The 24,093-nt window shown below is 40.7% G+C and overlaps 2 protein-coding genes and 1 pseudogene across 4 annotated transcripts in view; all 3 read right to left on the bottom strand.

The window, feature by feature from the left end:
* The window catches only part of LOC111323105 (cytosolic phospholipase A2), a 19,202-nt gene extending 3,509 nt beyond the window's left edge, over positions 1–15,693 (bottom strand). Inside the window, exons 1-10 of one of the 2 annotated variants that reach the window (XM_088730409.1) lie at positions 15,623–15,693; positions 8,070–8,151; positions 7,344–7,490; positions 6,342–6,457; positions 5,511–5,548; positions 2,413–2,548; positions 2,113–2,249; positions 1,171–1,396; positions 627–744; positions 274–411 (exon numbers count right to left, since the gene is read on the bottom strand). In XM_088730409.1, coding sequence (XP_088586535.1) covers positions 274–411; positions 627–744; positions 1,171–1,396; positions 2,113–2,249; positions 2,413–2,548; positions 5,511–5,548; positions 6,342–6,457; positions 7,344–7,490; positions 8,070–8,151; positions 15,623–15,670 — 1,186 coding nt within the window. In that variant the 5' untranslated portion in view covers positions 15,671–15,693. Of the gene's footprint in view, positions 1–273; positions 412–626; positions 745–1,170; positions 1,397–2,112; positions 2,250–2,412; positions 2,549–5,510; positions 5,549–6,341; positions 6,458–7,343; positions 7,491–8,069; positions 8,152–14,045; positions 14,326–15,622 lie in introns of those variants that run through there. The other variant, XM_022926399.2, reaches the window with a different exon arrangement.
* A 1,737-nt stretch (positions 15,694–17,430) lies between these two features.
* LOC148725729 (uncharacterized) lies at positions 17,431–23,137 on the bottom strand (annotated as a pseudogene). The gene is made up of 3 exons (XR_015990838.1): positions 22,989–23,137; positions 21,381–22,891; positions 17,431–20,956 (listed from the first exon to the last, which is right to left on the bottom strand). The product of XR_015990838.1 is annotated as an uncharacterized LOC148725729 (transcript).
* LOC148725730 (uncharacterized) lies at positions 18,763–19,323 on the bottom strand. Its single transcript, XM_088731531.1, has one exon. It carries the CDS (start codon positions 19,321–19,323, stop codon positions 18,763–18,765), a length of 561 nt encoding a protein of 186 aa, XP_088587657.1.
* Positions 23,138–24,093: the final 956 nt, after the last annotated feature.

Below are 24,093 nucleotides of genomic sequence, written 5' to 3'. Positions count from 1 at the left end.
GTAAAGAGAAGGACATAATGCATTTTATTTCAGCTTATTTCAGTTAACCTTTTGCATTAGCGTTTAAATAGAGAGAAACTTCAACTGGTAAGGTACAGAGTACATCAACTAGAACCTGCGATACTGTAAAGCACGATTTTACTGTCTCTACTTCAACTGAAAGAAAATCAATCACAATGCGTAAAGGAAAACAATTTCCCACGAACTTCTTATTTCAATTTTTGGCCAATGAATTACATCCCGCGACTCGTGCTTTTCTTGATGACTGCTTACCTTGCAAATAAAGTAGCGGAGGCTCAGGATATGGTGTAACCAATTTGCCACAAAAGTATTTGCTTCCAAAATTCTCAGTCTTCATGAACGTGCCATATTTTGCCATGCCAACTTCATAAGGGCTGAATTCGAGCCATTCTACAAGTAAGGAAACAATCTATCAGTAGAAAAAATTTTCCATTATCATCCAGCGGTTTTGAATGATAATCTTAAAGATGAATCTGAACGTATTTCTTTTAACCTTCTATCAGGCGTCCATTTTAAGTGCGAACGTAAATGTAGGGTCTAGGGAGAGAGAATGATCTCAGGCAGTGTACTCTCTTTAATGATGATATTATTTCTGATTTTCTTACCGCAAAAGTTCTGTGCAACTTCGTTCTTCTTTACATGAAGACAGGTGTACAGTGGCATTGGAGCCGCACCATCTTTCACTGCATAGCGCTGTTCGCTTAATTTTGGAACATTTTTCCGCTTTAAAGAAATAAAATATTTAGGGAGATCTTACGATAGAATAAACTCTTTTTTGTCAAATGATAAACTTGTGAGCATTATTACAGGAAATTAAAATGTCAAAACTTGTGTTACAATCCAATGTTTCGTCTCAGTGATGATAGCAAACTTCATTTAGGAGTTTTTCAGTACTAGAAGACTTCATCAGCAAACTTGCATTTATACACAACGTAAATAAAAGACCTATATTTTCCAAGCTGGGCATACTAGAAAGAAAGTAGGATGTATTCGCAAACTGTGCCTAAGGTGTTGTGCATGCAGCGACATTTTTTACAGGAATGCACTTACCAACACGTCGGCTGATCTCAGACTAATTACAACTCACCTCGTCCCCCAAGAAGGACCACATGTCAAAGATGCTTGAAAGAGAGGGATCTGGATACTTACGTCTTTCAGAATAGTTTCTCCAATCAGATAACCAAAGAAATCTGTGAAACTGACAGGCTGTCCACGTGATCTCTTATCCAGGATGATGTTTACGTGATTGTACATCCATGATGGAGTTAGCAACAACCACATCCAGTTATCTTTGACATTTTTTCTCAAATCACGTTTGATTTCACATGGATGGGCTTTCGGCCACTCAGGATGAGAATATAACGTGGAAAGATACCTGGAATGTTGAAAGTTTTTGTTACAATTGGTTGCGAACTTCTGCATTGGCTTTTTTGTTTTGGGCAAATGCAGCATTACGCACGGTAGTTCAATTTTATTTGACCAGTGAACAAATTTCCCTACAGAAGATGTCCAAAATGATTTTAATATGTCAATTGAAAAGAACAGCCATAGAATCTTGGATTTAGTGTGATTTTGAATGTAACCGAAAAATGGATTTTAGTGGATTTTGGATCCGAAAATTGGATTTTAGTGTGATTTTGAATGTAACCGAAAAATGTCTCTGAAAGTATCATCCACGGTCAGCCGTTCTTGTCCTTTGCTCTTTATCCTAACGTATTTCTTATATCTTTTGACAGTCGAAGTTTCTTTATTTAGTGATTAGTCTGTTCGAGATTGACAACTAAATGCTATCAAAGCAAAATACGATAATAAAGATCCATCAATATGAACAGACGTTAACTTCTGACCCCGAGGGGACAAGGGCCGAGGAAGAGGGCACTCCACGGAACCCCTGGTAGGGGTGTGTCACCCATTTCTCTAATAGCCGACCCTATATCCCTATATCCCTTAATAAAACATGACTGACAGAAATACCAGTAAAAATGCCTGGCCCCTAAAATTCAAACCCCTCTACAGACCAAAGCAATTCATACGCCATAACCATAGGGAAGGTGCTTTCCCGTAAAGCTTTCCCCTGTCCCCGTAACTTACCACGCAGACCCTGACAGTCCTGCTGTGTACATGACACAGTCTAACACGCCTATCTCCTTTAGAGCACAGAATACACCACTGAGGGAAACCATGGCACGAAAGCCTCCTCCAGAGCCAAGAACAGCAATCGAGGGCACCTAATTAAAGGTAAAAAAAACCTCTGTATCTCATCATGGTAATTCCCTAATGTAATTTTTAGTTCATTTTCCTCTCAGTATTTTTTTTTTTTTGACCCTCTTTTGGGCGGTGATGCATTTTGCATTTTGCATTTTGTTAACTTAACTTTAAGAGTGTAGTTACCTCCCCAATTTCTTTTGGTCCTCGTTCTCTGAGCAGTTTTCTCATGGCTTCAAAAACAACTCTTTTCCTCTTCTGACGAAAATCAGTTTCCTCGTCACAAAGGTTCAGGCTGTACCTCATGTCTGTGACTGCAGAGCTAGTAGAAAAATCATAGAAATATTTCGTTTTTCTTAAAATGAATGAAACTTGAATGTATGCTTCAATTTAGAAAATGATATTTTTTTAAACTAAAACCAAGGGAGAAGAGCTAACTGATCGTATCGTCAAATAAACCATTGCCATTAATACTATTTTCACTACAATGATAATCATTACCATTATTACTATTATAATAATTATTATTATTATTATTATTATCATCATCATCTTCATTTTTATCATAAAGTATATCACTTGGTTTTTTTTCTTTCAATAAAACTTCAAGATACTGCTAGAGAATTTTCTCGATATGTAATTTCACCACGCCTTTATTTGTAGGAAAATATCAATGCACATTTTGCAGTGATTTACCCTCGCTCTTCGTCAAGTACAAGGTTATCGGCGGCTGGCTTGTCCCATTTACACTGGAAATCATCAAAGATCACTGACTTTTTTATTCAGAGAGATATATGGAGAGAAATCGACACTGACAAATGACCCTTGAGCTAAGCCAAGCGAGTTCTATAAAACCTTCAGGCCATTTCTTAGCGATAAGAAGCAGCCTATAACCGAGATCCACATTGAAGCAAACGGGAGAATTGAGAAGGACCAAGAATAAGTAGCAAATGTTCTGGCAAACTACTTTTCTACGATGGCCAATGATATAGGTGGACCAGGTGTCAATTGCTTAACTGAGGACGATTTGTCGAGTCATCCAAGCCTCACTAACATCTGCAATGCAAATAAGAGCAACCCCAAGAACTTCTACTTTCAACCACTCTGTAGAAATTCAGTTAAGTTAGCCCTTGAGAAACTAAATGTCAGAAAGGCCTGTGGTTATGACTCCATGTCTCCTAGAATGTTAAGGCTAGCATCAAGTGGCATAGCAGATTCCTTAACACATCTTTTTGATGAGTGTATAAGGAAAGGTAAATGGCCTGAAGCATGGAAGAAAGGAGAGTGAAATCCAGTCCACAAGAAGGATGACCGGCTGGATGAAAGAAACTATCGTTCAATAACATTGCAAAGTACAGTAGATAAGGTTTTCGAGTCTATGATGAGCATACAAGTGAATAATCATATTGATTCCAAGCTCGATCCCTGCATATCGGCATACAGAAAAAAACACACAGTTGTGAAACTACTTTGCTAAAACTGACTGAATATTGGAAGCTGGCTGTGGATTCTAAGCAATTTATTGGAATACTTTCAACAGACATGAGTAAAGCATTCAATTCCCTACATCCATCACTCATGATAAATAAAATGAAGGCGTATGGCTTTTCAGAGGAATCACGCAGCTTCATGAGATCATATTTCTTCAAGCGACTAAACAGAGTCAAACTAAATGGAGTCACCTGCAGCTGGAAGGATGCTATTAGAGGATGCCCTCAAGGGTCATCATTTGGACCCTTACTGTGGAACATTTTTCAAAATGATATGACCTATATAATAGATAATGCAAGCTTGTCAATGTACGCTGACGATCATCAGCTGTATGTAAAGGGGCATTCAGTTGACTGCGTGGAACAACTTTTAACTAGTGGGGGCACACCATACCAAAATGGTACAAAGAAAACTTTTTGAAGGGAAATTACGACAAGTACAATTTAATGTTATCAGGCAGGAAAAACAAAAATGAGGATAGTCCATCTATCAATATTAAGATTGATGAACAGGTTATTAAATCATCACCAGACTTGAAGTTACTGGGAGTAACACTAGATGATGAAGTTAGTTTCAGTACTCATATAAGGGATATATGTAAAATGGCAAGTAGGAAAGTTGGTGTTCTAGTACGTCTCAGAAAAATGATTCCCGGAGAAGCCAGGTTACAATTGTACAAATCAGCAATTCTACCTAACTTAACATATTGTCACATAGTGTGGCATTTTTGCAAAGCGTCTGATGCGAGAAAATTAGAAAGAGTACAAGAACGGGCATTATGTGCTGTATTTAACAATTATTCGCCGAAGGCGGGGTGAATATCGTTGAATAATCCCCGAGACGAAGTCGAGGGGATTATTCGACAATATTCACCGAACCTGAGGCGAATAATTGTTTTAGTATAATTTCAGAGCTGAACAACAGAGAAATTTCTAAAATCATAACATTTTAGTAACATTTAATTATGAACATTTTATTTTAACATTTTGTATAGACAGCGTGGAGCGGTTTATATAGCATCATATAAGGAACCGTTCGACCAATCAGATTGCTAGAAACTCTTTGCTCAGCTCTGTAATTATACTAAATAATGATAGAAACGCTACGTATGAGGAACTCCTAGAGAAGGGAAGACTCTCTAGTCTTGAAAACAAACGGTTACAAGATATACTAATTTTAATGTATAAGGTTAAAAATTCACTAGCTCCAGAGCATGTATGTAAGATGTTTTTTCAGCAAGATAAGCATTATAACTTACGAAGTGATTTTCCTGTTCCAAGATATAATACTGTTAAGTATGGCAAGCGGCGAGATAAGCCAGGAACTACGCAGTAAGACCAGTCTTCAGGCATTCAGGAGAGGGGTGCGTGCTCTCAATGTGCTTGGCTTGCTGGATGGCACGAGTGGCTGCTGTGTATGCTCATCATAAAGGGGTGGGAATGCATAGTGGCTTTTGCTGTGTGGCTGCCTGGTGTATTGGGAGTGTGCTCCCCTACCCTCTATTAAATTCGTCTTATTTAAATTTTCTAGACTTTTAACTTTCTGAATTTTGTATATAGATTCTATTGCTGCTTATATGATTGTCTGTAACAATTTTATATATTGATGCTTTATATATACATATCAATGATATTTTGAGAATATATCCTTAATATTTTTACATATGCTCTATTTAATCTTATATTATACTCGTGTTATTCATTTATAGTGTCCACAATTAGCTTTCAGCTAAATACCTTGACACTTCAATAAAGTTTATGTATGTATGTATTTATGTATGTTGATGGCCTTACCATGTTTTTACTTTCATCTCAACATCAACCTCTGAGGTCTGGAACATAACAAATACTTGTGTCAGTTGTCAGTTTAAATGCTTAATCTGTTATGGTACGAGTCTAACTTTTGGTCGAGCCATCGAGGGTCGAGGGTCTTATGTCGAGGTAGAGGGTATTTAGTCGACGGTCCCTTATTTTAAATCGAAGGTCTTTTTTTTGTTTGTTTGTTTGTTTGTTTTTTTCGCAGCCCATGTTCCCATGATCCCTTTCTTCTTTTTCTTGGACTTAGAAAATACGAGTCATCGCATTTCGTGAGACCGGATGTCGATGTTGTTACGAAATCAAGGCAAATTTTGTACGTCACGTCCACTGTCCGCATCCCGGTTCTTTGGCTGACAATATCGACCTGTCGTGCTATATGAGCCAGGAAAGGCTGTAAAAAATATATTACACTCCCAGTTTATTTTTGTCTTAAGAGAGAGATCGAATACGTGCCAGAGTTTCCTTTTCTTTTACGGCCATTGCTGACAAGCACCCATGAACAACGGGTGAGAATTGAAATCAACCTCACTACGTAATAAATGCCATGCATTAGCAGATTCACCCTTCGAGAATGTATGACTTTTCTTTTCTTTTACGGCCATTTCGAATGGTTGAGAATTCACACAAATCAACCTCACTGCTTCATACAAAAAAAAACAAACAAACAAAAAAGGGACCGTCGACTAAATACCCTCGACCTCGACATAAGACCCTCGACCCTCGATGGCTCGACCAAAAGTTAGACTCGTTATATGTTACACGAGTGACGTTCGGGATTACCATTTGAGCAGCTGAGTTCTATCATACCCCTTTGAAGACAAATGTTTTCTTGTAAGTTTCATCAATTGTCAATTCATTTAAGTCGAATGACTTTGTGTCTACCAAATCGTCGCTGAATGTGTCTGACTCCATCAGAGTTATCTCTAAGTAAAAAAGAAAGTTATAAGTCGATAAGTGAATGGGTCACTGGGTGTGTCTCACTCCATCAGAGTTATCTCCAAGTAATAAAGAAAGTTATAAGTCGATAAGTGAATGGGTCACTGAGTGTGTCTCACTCCATCAGAGTTATCTCTAAGTAATAAAGAAAGTTATAAGTCGATAAGTGAATGGGTCACTGAGTGTGTCTCCCTCCATCAGAGTTATCTCTAAGTAATAAAGAAAGTTATAAGTCGATAAGCGAATGGGTCACTGAGTGTGTTTCACTCCATCAGAGTTATCTCTAAGTAATAAAGAAAGTTATAAGTCGATAAGTAAATGGGTCACTGAGTGTGTCTCACTCCATCAGAGTTATCTCTAAGTAATAAAGAAAGTTATAAGTCGATAAGTGAATGGGTCACTGAGTGTGTCTCACTCCATCAGTTATATCTAAGTAAAAAAGGAAGTTATAAGTCGATAAGTGAATGGGTCACTGAGTATGTCTCACTCCAATAGAGTTATCTCTAAGTAATAAAGAAAGTTATAAGTCAATAAGTGAATGGGTCAAGACACATACATCAATGTCACTTACACGAAAGTGATTGGTTTACGTTTCTCAAAGGAACATTTCAGTGAAACTAACAGAAGAATTGAAGATAACTACACCCTGCTTCTGTTTTTCGATAAAATCTGACAAGGAAGAAGCATTTCTCCGTTTCTAAAATTCCTTGTGTTTTGAGTTTGCACTGAAGCAATCAAGTCCCACTTACATTTGAAGTGATTTAAAGTTAATAAAAGTTCAATATGTTGTTAACTAAACTGACCCACTAGACGATGAGAAAAAAAAGTGTACTTTGTCTCGCTCTCGTATGGCAAATACCATATGTGGCTTACCCAAAATGTTTTTCACATTGGGATCAAGATAAAACTTTAACGTTTCTTCCCACACCGGGTTAGCTGTGTTGTTTTTCCCTTTGGTTCTCTTCCTGCCATTTGGTGCTGTTCTAATGAACAGTTTTACGTATGGATCCGGTGTATCAACTGAAAGATAAAGGAGAATTTTATTTCATCTACAGGGAGGATGGGACGGGGGGTAACAGAAACATGTGCCGTGATTTTCTCACAAGAAAGTGAGTGCAAACAACTTTCGCTAATCAATCAAACTGTATCTCTGTCTCTAGCCATTTACATGAATGTAAATGAGTAGTTACAGAGTCCATAGATGGAGCAATCTCATGAATTGACTTATAGATCATTATTTCGTTACTCCCACCGACGCAGCCCCAAACAGTTTCTTTCGAAACTATCAGCCTTTATAGATCATTACAGACAACAATAAAGCGGGTAAGTTTCTACAGAAACTGTGATGCCGCGTCGGTGGGGGTAACAAGGTAATTTGGTTTTATGAACTGAGTTGAGAATGTAAACTCAGCTGGCCACCGTAAAGAGTCTAAAAGCTGACGTTTCGAGCGAATGACGATGGGCTAACCTGAACGCTCGAAATTACAGACAACCGCTGGTCAGGTGAATATCATCTCAACTTCACTGAAGGAAGTGGTAAAACATGGAGGCTGGAAAGGTTTGGCTGTCGATGTTTGTTTTCAATGTTATCATACTCACCCCAGTCAGAATAAGTGCCCAGGGTTATATTCCGTCCACGTACTACTTTGATATCGAGTACCAAACACGGCCTGTACAAGGCCTACAAAAAAAGAGCGAGATAACTACTGAGCCTTTGTAATAGTGTTAGTCAACTGGATTGCCGAGCTAATTCAGAATAGGACTTAGGGAAAGCTAACGTACGTGCAAAGCCTCTGAAATGGTTCGTGGAGGATACGAAACAGAAGGAAAAGGATATCAAGAATCTCACTATGCCTTTCTCAAAACACGCATCCTATTTCAAGGTTACTTGTTTCGTATGACCAAAAAGTTGGAAAGAATCAACGCCAGTTGTGGTTCTGCATACATCCAAGAGAAAATAATGGGTACCACTGTCGAAAACGGCATAGGGTAAAATATGGAATGGACTGGACTGTTTTTTGGACGATTTTGTAAGGGAGGGAGGCAAACCTTAGTACTCAGGGAAGGGTGGGTGCAGTCGACAAGTACTGAGGGAGGGGTGGGGAAGAGTGTTATTACTCAGGGAGTGGTGGTAGGTGGTTGTAATTGTAAACATTACTGGTTAATGGAGCTCTTGCTCGATCGTAATAATTATTTTAATCAGTTTTTCAACTGACTTCTACATCAACATTTTGCGCTGGGCCGTGGCGTTTCTTTAATTTTTTAGCCATGCGAAAGCGAAACTACCACGTAAACACTGGACTTTCATTCTTATTGAAAATATCGCGTTTACGATCCTCTACTGCTTCTCGGGCAAATATTTGTTTTAAGAACATCAAATTTCCGCGGGGCAACTATCAGCCGATAGTTCCTCGAAAGAAACACTCTATTGTTTAACTGGGTAGTTCGGTGTAGTGCAAAATTCTGTGATCTCGTCTGATAAGATCACTGACAAAAGGAAGATATATAAATTCAGTAATAACATAATGTATGGAAAACGTGAAGCAACTGATAGTGCAAACAGAAGTCGACTCAAAAGGCACATGGATAACTCAACAATGGAGGATCGTAAACGCAGTATTTTAAATATAATTTTAAGTCCAGTGTTTACGTGGCAGTTTCGCTTTCGCATAACGGAAATTCCGAGATCTCGTCTGATAACATCAGTGACAAAAGGAAGAGAGATAAATCTGGTAATTACACACTGTATACACGTTTTTCGAGGTGTGCGTTTTCGAAGTGTGCGGTCTGCGGTCTGCGTTTTCGAGGTCTGTGTTAACGAGACACCTGAGAGAATATTGCTTTGTACGACTGTACCAAAAATGATTTCATATAGTAAACGTGCAAACGTTGAAATTGCGATGCGCTTGTGAATTCTATATTTGTCATATTTGCGGCTAAAGTCAAGGGCCAAGGAACGGAAATTCTGTGATCTCGAGCTCGTCTGATAACATCAATGACAAAAGAAAGATAGATAAATCTGGTAATTACACAAAGGAAAACTGATGGTGCACAAGTCGACTCAAAAGGCACACGCATAACCTATACCAGACTGGTAACTCAACAGTGGACGATCGTAAACGCGATATTTTCAATAAGAAATAAAGTCCAGTGTCTACGTGGCAGTTTCGCTTTCGCATGGCTAAAACATTAAAGAAACGCCGCGGCATAGCTCAAAATGTTGATGTAGGAGAAGTCAGTCAAAAGACCGATTAAAATCATTTTACCTTAGAGGAGTCAAAGTAATTACTTTTGTGGTCGACTTTGGAGAGCTGGGAACAAAAGATTTAATGGCGTCAGAAGAATATGTGCCTCCTTTGGCATACAATAAAAAAAGACACTTTCAGAGGGAACCAGATGATTCGTTTCCCTTGAGGAAAAAATTAAAGTCGAGTAAACATTGTACACCATTCCAAGGTCAGTTAGATTTTTAGTCCTAGACTCAACAATGAATCGCGCGTTAACCCAAGATATAGACCTCATTCGATGTTAATGTTGCCGCCCCGTCTGTTCAGTGACCCATCATATGCAGATGACGTCAAAATATGGTAAGACTTCTTACCACATTTTGACCCCTTCTGTGATCCATTACTGAACAGACCGGGCAGCAAAATAGAACCTGTCTGTTTTATATGATAAAAAAGCAAAACGTTGTCTGTCTTCCCTTTATTATAAGTAAGACTCGATCAAAATGCATGTATAACTCAGCTTATTATATAGCAAACCATTGGAGCGTATCAAGAAAACAAAATTGATTCAACACTTAGGCCTAATCAATTATGTTGACCGATGACAGATTACATCTTAAACAAAGCACGTCCGTTGAACATTAAGGGCACGTACTTCCACTGATCGTGAGTGGGTTAATCCTAGATTCAAGTGGATAAACCGTGATAAGGAAACGTGGTTACGGCGTTTTCACGTTTTCGACGGCATAGGGTAAAATATAGACTGGACTGGACTGGACTGGACTAGACTATTTTTTGGACGATTTTTGGACTATTTTTTTTAGACTATTTTTTGGAGGATTTTATAAGGGGAGGCACACCTTTAGTACTCATGGTGCTGTCGACAAGTACTGAGGGAGGGGTGGGGGAAGAGTGTTATTACTCAGGGAGGGGTGGTAGGTGGTTGTAATTGTAAACATTACTGGTTAATGTGAAGGTGTGGTCTGATCGTCCGGGTGAGTGTAGTCCTGAGAAGGACTGTTGTCGGTGGTAGTGACTGACGTTTCGACAACCTGTGCGGAAGTCATCATCAGAGTCAAGTGAATGATTGTTGTCAGTAGGAGGTTCTTATTCCAGCTCGTGTGAAATGATCGGTTGGTTTTGCCGTGATGTTATTGGCTGTAAGACTCAAGTGACGTAAGTCGGTCGTGATTGGTCTGTTTCGATCTGTCGGTAAAGTTAGACATAAACATCACAAACATCACAAACGACCGTTCCATAAACATCATAAACATCACAAACGACCGTTCTTTTTCGGTCGTTTGTGATGTTTATGTCGTGAATGAGTCGTTTGTATGGAGCGGGTACTTGTTGACATCTGTTTAGGGGAGTCTGTTCTAAGTTAGTAAACCAGCTTTCCAGAGTCAGTCGTTGAAAATAGTCAGTGCTGTAGGTTAGGCATTGCGCAGAGTCCCAGTCAATGTTGTGGTTGGTAAGTCGATGGTGTTCAGCAATGTGATTGCTGACATCACCTTTCCTCGTCGCCCGTCTGTGTTCAGTCAGTCTTGTTGTGAGGTTTCTGCCAGTCTCACCGATGTAGGAGGCTTGGCAGTCGGAACAATTGATCTTATAAATCGTTCCCTGTCTGTTCCTCGGTTCGTCTTTGTCTTTAACGTTGGTTAGTAACTGACGTAGTGTGGTGATGGGTTTGTGGGCGACGCGGATATTGAAGGGTAGTAAGATGCGCGAGATGTTTTCAGACATGCCTTTTATGTTCGGTATGGTTGCTGTAGTCGTAGGGGTTGCGGTATCGTTTGTTTCGGTAGTGGCAGTGGGTCGGTGAGTGCTTCGTCGGATGAAGTCGTTGTTGTAGTTGTTCTTCGTAAAAAGACGGTGAAGGTATTTGTTCTCGTCGGATAAGCTGTCTGTCGAGTCACATACTAGTTGTGCGCGTCGTGTTAGAGTTCTGATAGTTGTGGCTTTGTGTGATGTAGGGTTGTAGGATGACTCGTCTAGTAATCTGTCGGGGTGTGTCGATTTCCTGTAAACTGTCGTTCGTAATGAGTAGTCGTTGTGGCTTACCAGGCAGTCTAGAAAAGGAAGTTTGCCATTTTCTTCGACTTCTCTGGTAAACTGTATGTCAGTGTTTTGTTTGTTAAGGTGGTTGTGGAATGCGTCAATTTCGTCGTGTCGAACGGCGGTGAAGGTGTCGTCAACGTAACGTAACCAAAGCGGTATCGTTTGTCGGCAAGTCGAAAGGGCGCGTTCCTCGATGTTCTGCATCTAAATTTCTGCTATAACAACAGAAACTGGAGACCCCATGGCAGTGCCGTGTAACTGTTTGTAGTGTTTACCGTTGTACTGAAAGTAAGTAGACGTGAGGCAAATGTTTAGCAAGTCCATGATGTCGTCTGTCGGTAGCGGTAGTGGGTCGGTAGATTGTCGGATTGCAGTCTCAGTGCATTGTAATGCCGATTGAAGTGGAATACTTGTGAACAGTGATTTCACATCAAATGACACTAGTTTGTAGTCGTCAGGTATCTGAACAGTCTTGGTAGCGTTAATGAAGTCTTCAGTGGATTGTAGTTTATGTCTGGATTTGTCGGTTAGCGGTTGTAGTATTGTCGTCAGGTACTTGGGTTGTTGGTATGTGGGAGAGCCACAGAAAGAAACAATAGGTCGCATCGGGAAACCAGGTTTGTGTAGTTTCGGCAAACCGTAGGGTTTCGGTGGCTGTGGTGCCGAGCACCTCAGTCGATAGTACCGTTGAGTGTCAAAGGCGTTCGCTTACGTCACTTGAGTCTTACAGCCAATAACATCACGGCAAAACCAACCGATCCTTTCACACGAGCTGGAATAAGAACCTTCTACTGTCAACAATCATTCACTTGACTCTGATGATGACCTCCGCACAGGTTGTCGAAACGTCAGTCACTACCACCGACAGCAGTCCTTTTCAGGACTACACTCACCCGGACGATCAGACTACACCTTCACATTAACCAGTAATGTTTACAATTACAACCACCTACCACCCCTCCCTGAGTAATAACACTCTTCCCCCACCCCTTCCCCAGTACTTGTCGACTGCACCCTGAGTACTTAAGGTGTGCCTCCCCTTAAAAAATCCTCCAAAAAATAGTCCAAAAATCGTCCAAAAAGTAGTCTAGTCCAGTCCAGTCGATATTTTACCCTATGCCGTCGAATACGTGAAAACGCTGTAACCACGCTTTCTTATCGCGGTTTATCCACTTGAATCTAGGATTAACCCACTCACGATCAGTGGAAGTACGTGCCCTTAATGTTCAACGGACGTGCTTTGTTTAAGATGTAATCTGTCATCGGTCAACATAATTGATTAGGCCTAAGTGTTGAATCATTTTTTTTTCTTGATACACTCCAATGGTTTGCTAAATAATAGGCTGAGTTATACACGCATTTTGATCGAGTCTTACTTATAATAAAGAGAATACAGACAACGTTTCGCTTTTTTATCATATAAAACAAATAGATTCTATTTTGCCGCCTCGTCTGTTCAGTAATGGATCACAGAAGGGGTCAAAATGTGGTAAGAAGTCTTACCATATTTTGACGTCATCTGCATATGATCGGTCACTGAACAGACGGGGCGGCAACATTAACATCGAATGAGGTCTATATCTTGGGTTAACGCACGATTCATTGTTGAGCCTGGGAATAAAAATCTAACTGACCTTGGAATGGTATACAATGTTTACCCGACTTTAATTTTTTCCTCAAGGGAAACGAATTATCTGGTTCCCTCTGAAAGTCTCTTTTTTTATTGTATTCCAAAGGAGGCACATATTCTTCTGACGCCAACAAATCTTTTGTTCCCAGCGCTCCAAAGTCGACCACAAAAGTAATTGCTTTGACCCCTCCAAGGTAGAGCAATTAAGAAATACGACATTGTGGCCATTCTTAGCAAGACATGTCTATGTTTACTCACTCTTTTAGTGAATGAGTTTTATGCAAATCCACGTATTGATACTCTTATTATTGAAAGCGAATCGTGTTCTTATATTCAGAAACATAAATAAAGTATTCTTTTTTTTTACCATAAGTCATTTGATTCATTATCTCTTGCAGCTGCAACCAAAACTGACTTGTCACTATTAATCTTTAGTCCATATTCTAGACGAGCCTTATTGAAAGTACGTTAGCGCGTTTCAGTTTCGTGTAAAGTCGATGGGAATCACTTTTGAATCTAAATTTCATAGAAAGCCTTCTCCAACCAGCCAGATACTTTTTGTCACCCTGAGTCTGCCTCACAAGCGAACTGTTCACACAACCGCAAAATGCTGAACACATGTTCTGAACATATGTTCTGAACACTGGTGGCATTCCTTACCTGTTTTTCTGCCATCTCCTAACTGCTACGGTATCCACTGAGATCCACTGAGGATACAGTAACACAGTCTTTCTTTCTTGATATTTGAAAGGACAACTTGATTGGAAAAGGCGTTTCTTGTTATACCCGAAATAGCTGCGGAGCTATTTTAAAGTGTCTCCACTCATAATAACCACTATTAATACGTCATTCAGCTCAGCAGTCGCGCATGTCGGGCTTAATAATCAAGGTACAAGGTACTAAGCGACTAAACAATAGGACTCGGGATCCCCTACGAGTTCTTCCACGTGAACAACAACAAATTGACATGTGATAGCCTTATTTATCAAAGTCTGACGGACAACCACTTGAAACTTGAGCCAATGCACGTTTCTGGGGGAAAGGTAAGAGAGAAGCGAGAAAGGGAGAGAGAAAGGAAGAAACCTTCCTTTCTCTTAGGGCGCAGACGTAGCCTGAGTATTGTATTGTATTGTAATCTTTATTTAGACACGATCAATTCATCAGCCTATAAAAATACATATCACATACGCTAAGATATTTAAAATTAAAACTACATACTATAACACTAAAGCTGTTTTCCGTGAATGCCGTGCGTTAGACTTTAAAAATGTCATTGATCTTACGTTTAAATAACCCCAGAGACTCTGTGTTCCTTATATCGCGTGGTAAACTGTTCCATAATGTGGCGCCATTGTAGCTAAAGCTTTTTCTGTAATAATTAGTGCGCGGTAGTGGAACATTAAGCTTATTTTCAGAGTCCCTGAGGTCATAAGCAGAGTCACGCCACGTAAACTTTGAATATAGATACCTTGGAGCTAGCCCGTGCAGACATCTAAACATCATGGTGGCTTTATGGATTTCCTGCTGGCGTGCAAGATTTTTCCACCCTAAAAACTCGAGTAGCTCAGTTGCATCAGCATCATAGTTAGAGAATGTCAACACAGGCGTATCTGGGAGCGTTTCTGGGGAAAAGGTAAGAGAGAAGCGAGAAAGGGAGAGATAAAGGAAGAAACCTTCTTTTCTCTTCTCCCCTTCCCCTAGCCCCTTAGGAAGGCCTGACACTCAGGCTAACGCAGACGACGTCGGAACATTTTGATATCTGCGTGAAACACTCGATTCCCAAGAGTCCCACGGTTTGCGTCACCACTGTGAATATATTTTGTAAAGGCTTCTTAATCAGAATAAACGCACTTCCAGCTCTGTTTTCGTCCCTGAAGACCGTTTCGCGATTTTAAGGGTTCGGTGACGAAGGCTCCTCTGAACGTGTAGAAGAACAAAGAAGGAGAAAAAGTTGATCATTTCGGGTCGCTTCCAACGAACCGATTGTAAAGCACTATCTCTCGTTCAATAAAGCTCCGAATTTCTTCTCAAACCATTTTATTTTAATTCTGTACAGATCTCTTAGCGCCAGAACTCGAATAAAATCGAGACTGGAGCTCGCTAAAATTGGAATCAAAGCGGACGTGACTCTTACAGTGTTGCGCAACGTTTTATATTTATAAAGGTTTGTATGGGATGTTATCGGTTTGCCTTAAAAGAGAGAAAAAATGTCTTGTTTTGAAATAAAATGGACTCACCTTATTGCCTTGTTGTTTTCTTTGTTGATTACCAGCGTCTCGGGCCATTTTGAAGCGTTTTCGGCGAGTCACAGACAGCCCAAGCTCACTACTAGAAAAGCGGACGTGACTCTTACCGTGTTGCGCAACGTTTTATATTTATAAAGGTTTGTATGAGATGTTATCGGTTTGCCTTCAAAGAGAGAAAAAAAATGTCTTGTTTTGAAATAAAATGGGCTTACCTTATTGCCTTGTTGTTTTCTCTGTTGATTCCTAGCGTCTCAGACCATTTTGAAGCGTTTTCGGCGAGTTAACGCTATGTTGGTGTTCAACTGCTAAAAGAAAGACTTTTTTTTAGCAGTTGAACACCAACATAGCGCTAACTTGCCGAAAACGCTTCAAAATGGTCTGAGACGCTAGGAATCAACAGAGAAAACAACAAGGCAATAAGGTAAGCCCATTTTATTTCAAAACAAGACATTTTTTCTCTCTTTTAAGGCAAACCGATAACATCTCATACAAACCTTTATAAATATAAAACGTTGCGCAACACGGTAAGAGTCACGTCCGCTTTTCTAGTAGTGAGCTTGGGCTTTCTGTGGGCGAGTTAGCACTATTTTGGTGTTCAACTGCTAAGTACCCGCGTAAATGTAATGTATAAGCGTATTTAAGCCAAAATTTACGCTTGACGTAAAGTCAACTTTCACAAGGCGACAAAAGCCTAGGTATTCAGTAGTCTCTAACGTGGTTTGATCTCGTCTTAATTTTTAGTGTACTCAGTTTAAGTCGAGGTTAGATATGGGGTTTAATTAGTTTACATGTGGCGTAGGAATACGAGAGTAAATATATTTTAGGTCTAATTTAATAGTTAATATAAGAATAACGAGTCAATCGCAGTTGTATATGAAACGGGTGAGTAGATGGTATCCATGCGGGAGACATTGAGTGATCACGCGACGCATACGCAGTAAGGGTGATAAACTTTACGCATGCCCTCCCCCTAATTTTCTCTGCCCCCCCCCCCCACTCCTCTGACCCAAAATTAGTGAACGGTCCCTAAAACAGTTTTAACTTGCTCAAAATCGTTTTGTCAGATGACACGCTTATGACTCAATCTTCTAGAAGGTTTAAGAAATATTACGAGTCGCTTTAGGCAGACCTTCAACCTTACAGTAGGTTTAAATGATGTAATTAAAGTTACTTAAAGTGGTCCTAATTATTTTAGTTGACTTAAGGCGGTTTAAACTAGACCAAAATCTTTGAGCATATTTAATAATATATTCAAGGTCACTAAAACTTGACCAAAATCTTTCATTGGCTTTAATGCACATTGTAATTGGCACTGAATTGTAGTTAAATAAAACATTGTAATTGGCACTGAAACCTGGTTAAATAAAGGTATTTTTTAAGTCAAGTTTAAGTTCCTTAAACCCGACTTAAATTTTCATTTGGATTTTATGCCCGTTTAATATTGCTGAAATGTCGCTTAAATATGGCATTACACCCAGTGTTTATTCTTGTACGAAGCAGCTGCATCGACTTCTGATATTGAGAAAATCCCGTAGTAACCGATTCATCGCGACGAGCTACGAGACACTCTATGTTAACGGGAAATACGCCATTTGCGCGTGATTAACGCGCTATTAACGCGTTATTGCATGGTTTCGCAGAAAACCAGTTTCTATGACGTAATTGTTGGTGAAACATTTAATTATATTACTATGAACACTTCTGCATTGTATTGCGTTCAGTCTTGTTGTGCGCTATCAAAGTGACTATCTGACTCATTGCAATATGCCTGGTCCGATAAACCAAACAGGCAATCCAACTAGCTTACGCAAATCGTATAATTTATTCCAGTATATTATTATTCGATCTAGTGAAAAGAATTAAATACATGGAGAAACTGAACAGGATCTATCGATACATACACACACGAGTCAAACTATTAGCTAGAATTGCAGCACTGATAACTTACTTCTGTGGCGATGTCTAGTAGGATTGTTTCACGGTATACAGGTCAGCAACAGATATAACAGATCAGGGTATAACAGAATACGGGTCAGCGCGACAGGTCAGCAAAACATGAAGGTCACTTCGAATCTAAACATCTGAACTGAAAGCAGACTTATTCACGTGGCTTAATTGCGAAACTTAGTGTCAATCAAAGTCAATCAGGAAATCAAGTTAATAATTCATTGTATTAACGAAACACTCTCCACCCCGATAAGGGCGCAGTCCTTATCATAGCAAATGTTCGTTTAGTCGTCGCCTTCATCAGGGTGAATTACTGCAATTTTTGTCACTGGACGACTGTATTCTCCGGTGGATCTCTTCACTATAAAATTTCGAACGCGTCCGTCAGCTCCGGGGTATACTTTGGTTACTCTACCCACAGCCCACTTGCCTCTCACAGCGTTATTATCGGCTACCGTAACTATGTCATCAACTTTGACATTGCGGTTCTCAACATGACACTTCTTTCTTGATACCAGGAGGGAAATCCAGTGGTCACTTGGAAGAAGGGCAAGGTGCATCGTTTCATAGGACACGATAGCTTCATCCACTCTTCCTCCAACTCTGATAACTCCGTTTTCATCTTTGAACGGGCTGAGCGATTTGAATTCCCCTCTATCCAGTCGACTGTACAGTGTTGTCTGTACTTGCTTTATCCAATAAATTTCTGCCTGCTGAAGCTCTTCAGGGGTCAGTGGTCCTTCATTTCCGTGTTGGTCGTATTTTCCCAGGCGTATCTTTTCTGCTAGTCTACGTATTCGCGCCGTCACACGCATCAGTCTTCTCCACCTTGAGAACTTGGTTGGATCAATACCATTGCTAGCTTTCTGTGCTGTGACTGCGGTCAGTATCTGCATCTGACGGCGTTCCATGTCTACATTCGGGGTCGGCGGTGCTGTCGTACTTAGCCATTGACTTTCTGGTAGGTATAAGAACTCCGGGCCATTCTTCCATCTGCCTTGTAACTCGTTAACGCGGATCCCTCGCGACAAGTCGTCAGCTACATTATCCTCACTGGGTATATGCTTCCACTGGTTTGGATCTGAGTTGCTTTGAATTTCTCCCACTCTCGAGGAGACAAACGGTTTAAAGCTGCGTGACGGACTTTGAATCCAGGCCAAGGTGATGGTACTGTCGGTAAAAGACTAAACATATTTAAACTGTATCCCAGATTCCTCCTGAATGGATTTGGCCAGGCGGCTAGCGAGAACGGCTGCTTGAAGCTCCAAGCGCGGAATTGTCAGCTGTTTCAGCGGGGATACTCGCGACCTCGCTGAGATGAACTTGACTGCGTAAGTGTTGTCATCCTTTCTCTGGCGTGCGTAGGCACATGCACCGAGTGCGTCTTGTGATGCGTCAGCGAAAACGCATAACATCGGCGGTTCCACAGCATTGACTACCGTTAAACATCTTTCGAAGGACACACTGTCTAGTTCCTTAATTTCCTGGAAGAGTGAAATCCAGCTTTCCAGAACTGGAGGTGGCACCTCGTCATCCCAATCCACTCCCAGCTGCCACAGTCTTTGCATTCCCATCTTTGTTCTGACGATGAAAGCTGCTGCAAATCCAATCGGATCGTAAATGCGAGCGACTTGACTCAGGATCATTCTTTTGGTCATCTTCTGCACATGGCTTGGACTGTTGTGTAGCTTCAGTAAGTCTACTACCACTCTGAAGTGAAACTTGTCTGTTCTGAAGCTCCACATGGTTCCCAGGACTTTCTCCTCATATCCTTTTACCAGATTTATTTCCTTCTCTGCGTCACCGCTTACGTTCTCTTTGAGCACCTTGTTAGAGATCCACTCTTTAACTTTGAATCCTCCCGTCTTCAAAACATTGTCTATGTCATTTGTTAATTTTTGAGCTTCCTTTTCTGTGTCTACAGACTCACAGATGTCGTCCATGTACGTGTTGTTCGTTAGCACTTCGGCCGCTGCTGGGTAGCCTGCCTTGTTCTCTTGCGCTGTTTTTTTTTCTTAGGGCTATCTGCGCCATGGCGGGTGCAGGCTTGTCCCCAAATGTCAGAACTGTTTTGACAAAAATGTCAGGTTCTCTTTCTGTCTCCATGTTTCTCCACAGAAAGCGGTGTACATGTTGATCTCGTTCAGGAATAAGGACCCGATGATACATCTTGGAGATGTCTCCTACTACGGCAACTTCTCTCTCTCGAAATCTTAGGACAACTCCAAACATGCCGCTTAAAAGGTCGGGACCCTTTTTCCAGTAATCGTTCAACGTATGCCCTTGGAATGCAGAGGATGAATTGAAAACAATTCGAACAGGTGGGCTCTTCTTGTCTGGCCTCAGTATAGCGTGATGGGGAAAGTAATGAACAGGACCATGATACTCATCTTGTTCTTCTTTTGACAGCTTTCGCGCAAATTTCATTATTTCCATTTCCTCCATCTGTTTACAGTAGGCTTCAGCTTGTTTAGGATTTCTTTTCAGGCGTCGTTCTGTTGACTCTAGGCGTTTCATAGCCAATTCTTTGTTGTCTGGCAGCAGGTTAGGGTCTTTTCTCCAAGGGTAGGGGATCATCCATTGGTTTTCGACTTTGAAACACGACTCCTCTATGAGCTCGGCTTCTTCTTTTTCTGCTTGAGTCAGTTTGTCTGCATCGCAGGCACAGGGTTTCACGGCCACACCCATAGCTTCCGTTGTCCAGAAGCTTGTCAGGTCTATTGGTGAGGAGTACTTGACATGTAATATGCTGGTTACGTCACTGATCTGCTCTGGGTTTCCTCCAAAAACTACCCACCCAAGTGGAGACTTGCGAGTTAGCAGGTTGTCCACTTGTCTTGTTTCACCAGCATGCATGCGTGCGTGATCAATGCCAATCAACAGGTCAACGTGCCCTTTTCCACGGCGAAATCTTGTGTTTGGTAAGCCAAGAACTTCCGGTAAATGCGAGGTTTTCACTGCCGGAATCTCGTCACTGATGCTGTGGATGCCGATTGCTTTAACGTTAAAACGCTTGTTGTTGTCAATACAGGTTAGATGAACATTGTATTCCTTTGTCTCAATCGTTTCTTCCTCTCCACCAACTTTAGTAATCGTTATGGACACATCTTTTCCCTTTAAACCGAGTGTCAGCGGTGTCCCGTCGGATATGGCTTACTTGTGCGCCCGAGTCCAGAAGTACGTTTCCGCATTTAAAGAGACCGTTGACGCTACCGATGTTAGCAGATAAGACGGAAAGAATTGGTTCATTGGGGCTGACTATAGTGGCGACGCCAATCCTCACAGAATTGCTCTTGTGCAGGAGTTGATGGTGCTGCTGTGGACAACGAGTTCCATTCTCCATCTTTGCGCACTGTTGTTTGCGCTTGCAGTTATCCATAGTGTGTGATTTGCATGTTCAGTGGAGCGCGTAGAAAGAAATAGAATAAATTATCGTAATTACAAATTCGCCTCGACTACGCGCGGCGGGAAAAATCAGGTCATGTGACTTGTAATTTAAAGGAACAATTTATGCTGTAAGATTCATTCAAAGCTAGTCATCAACGGTCAACGCAAACATCAAGGGATCCGATTACGGAGAAACACAAATTGTAAGTTTATCATTTCGTTTATCATTTCGATTAAGAATTTTGTAGATAATAATGTATCCCTAAATTATTTAATTTCAGTTGACTACTACGTAACGATTACGATTACCATGGATGTAAAGAACCGTATCTTACATTAGTACAAATAAAATCTGACATCGTTGATCCCTGGCCTAAACTTCAAAATAAGTAGCCCTTCAATCATAGGAGCGAATCAGTGTGTCCTCTGCCGGCCCTTTTTAAGCAGCTGAAGCACAGATGATTTGCCTTTGCAGTTGCAATCCGCTCGTCAATGCTGAGGGATATCAATTTCGGGCATTGGTCAGGCCAGTGTGATGAAGTTTTGCACAGCCAACATTTGTGCCAAACGGATTTGTCACTATCATACCTAAAGTGATTCACAGGGCATTTACCGGAGGTGCCCACTCTGATTGGCGCTGTGGCGCGCATTCGCGATTTCATTTCAACATTTATCCAATTCATCAACGCTTCAAGGGTAGCAGGTTTCTTTTCCTTTTCCAAATCTCTCGCCCAGACTTTTCGGTCATCCGCGCACATTTTCTGTTCAATTATGGAAAGCATATGGCTGTTGTTCATGTCACCAGGGAGACCAACTTCCTTTAATGTATTGTAGCATCTTTTAACCAGATGTACGAGGTCGCAAAATCGCGCGTCCTCCCCTTCCTGCAAGGCTTAAAACTGAGCAATGTCCTGAGTCACAGTGTCTGACACAAACCTCGGGTCGCCATAGATGGAGTCGAGATACTCCCAGGCCGCGTCATAATCGCTTCCGATTCCCTTAATAAGCTCGAGTGCCTTTTCTCGCAGGCACGTACGCAGGAATGTGATTGAATCTCTTTTTTGAGTACTTCGCTTCTATTGCGTGCTTGAAATCTGAACGAAAGATGGCGTAATCTCGGACATTCCCAGCGAAAACAGGAAGCTTGGGTTTTTCCAATTTAAAGGTGCAGGCGCCAGCGTCAAGAGGACTTTGCTGCAATTTCACTGTACCTGCGGTTAACGTAATTTTGTTCACATTGCTTTCTGCGTTAATTGGCTTATAATAAGCTGTCTGGCCGGTGTTAATTACTTGTACCGAGTCGGCACCTTTCTCGACGTCAATTTCCGGATCGGCTTGTTCAACTGATTGTATAATTTGCATTGCATCGTCGCTTGGGCTAGGTGTTGCCGACAGCATATTTGAAATTCCTTCGCTTTCGTGCTCTTCATTATATGTGACACTCTCTATTCCTTCACTTAAATTACCACTCTTAGCTAAATCATTCGAACTAGACTGCTCCACACTTTCAATAAACGTTTTGGCGTCAACTTCAAACCGCATGAATATTTCCTGACATTCGGAGAGCCATTCTTCTTCAGTTTCGTAGACGCTGTCATCTTCAATGAGCTTCGTATAATCCTCGTGTTTCACCACTAAGTTTTCATACACTCCCTGTAGCTTAATTAAAACGTCTCTTACCTCATTCGGAGGTCTCTGATGCTCTATGGCATGTACTAACGCTTTTCCAGCCCTTGAGAAGGCCGATTTGGCTAAACGTCGGTCAATCTTCGCTTGTTTTAGCGCCGCTTCAGCCATATCCGTTGTCAATCAGCGCAAGTTCTTCATCAGACCAAGAAATCGAATGAAATGGTCCGATAAACCAAACAGGCAATCCAACTAGCTTACGCAAATCGTATAATTTATTCCAGTACATTATTATTTGATCTAGAGAAAAGAAATTAAATACATTTGAGAAACTGAACAGGATCTATCGATACATAAAGTCAAACTATTAGCTAGAATTGCAGCACTAATAACTTACTTCTGTGGAGATGTCTAGTAGGATTGTTTCACGGTATACAGGTCAGCAACAGATATAACAGATCAGGGTATAACAGAAAACGGGTCAGCGCGACAGGTCCGCAAATCATGAAGTTCACTTCGAATCTAAACATCTGAACTGAAAGCAGACTTACTCACGTGGCTTAATTGCGAAACTTAGTGTCAATCAAAGTCAATCAGGAAATCAAGTTAATAATTCATTGTATTAACGAAACAATGCCGTACCTAAACATTTGCAGAAGCTGTGATAAATTTGCTTAATAAAGCTTGTTTCATTTAAACTAGTGTTTCCATCTGCACTGTTGATGTATGATTTGTAGTGCAAAGTATTTATATCCTTCTGCGAGACAAGTACAGTTTGCAATGGCGTGATGGGAAAACACTTTGAATTATTGAGAAGTAGAATATTTACGTTGCAGTACTATTTTCATTCGTTTGTCCTAGCCCTGGATACATTCATGCCTACATACTTAATTGAACCTCCCGAAAAGGGGTTTTCAGGGACAATAATAATTACGAAGTAATGATTTACAATTTTTTTAAATATTAAAAGATTACTGACTCGCATCGCTATCTCAATCACATCCTAAAATATTCTTTAGGAAATTGCTCCTTAATCGCTTCTTAAATATTGATTCATTGCTAGAAAGTTTTAAATTCGATTCCAAGGAATTCCAGAAAGTTCTCTGTCCAGGAGCAACTTTAAAAAGAGGGACATTTAACAATTGCGAACTCCTGGTTTTGTATCTATTTACATCGCAACGTTTGGTGAAAAAAGTGCTTGGGTATTCAAGGGCTCAACCATACATACATCTAAAAGCTTGTATAGCATTTCGATAGTGGAGCTGACTGGATACTGGAGGCCGCCTAAGACGTTGAAGTTCAGGCGTAACATGGTCATATTTCAAAATTCCACTTACTATTCTTTGTACTGATTGCAGTTTGTTCATATTTGACCTCGAGCAGTTGACCCACACGTTTGAACAATAAAACAATTTACTAAACACTAAGGCATTCATACCTATGTGAAGGTAAGTCTACCCAGGTTCTTTTTCCCACTTCTTAGATGAGATAACGCGTAAAAA

The sequence above is a fragment of the Stylophora pistillata genome, chromosome 8, assembly GCF_964205215.1.
Source record: "Stylophora pistillata chromosome 8, jaStyPist1.2, whole genome shotgun sequence".
NCBI lineage: Eukaryota > Metazoa > Cnidaria > Anthozoa > Scleractinia > Pocilloporidae > Stylophora > Stylophora pistillata.
The sequence above is the reverse complement of the archived record's forward strand: the minus strand, read 5'-3'. Positions and strand labels throughout refer to the sequence as shown.

Coding starts and splice junctions, on each gene's coding strand:
- LOC148725730 (XM_088731531.1), bottom strand. CDS start 19,323: ATGTGGAGCTTCAGAACAGACAAGTTTCACTTCAGAGTGGTAGTAGAC.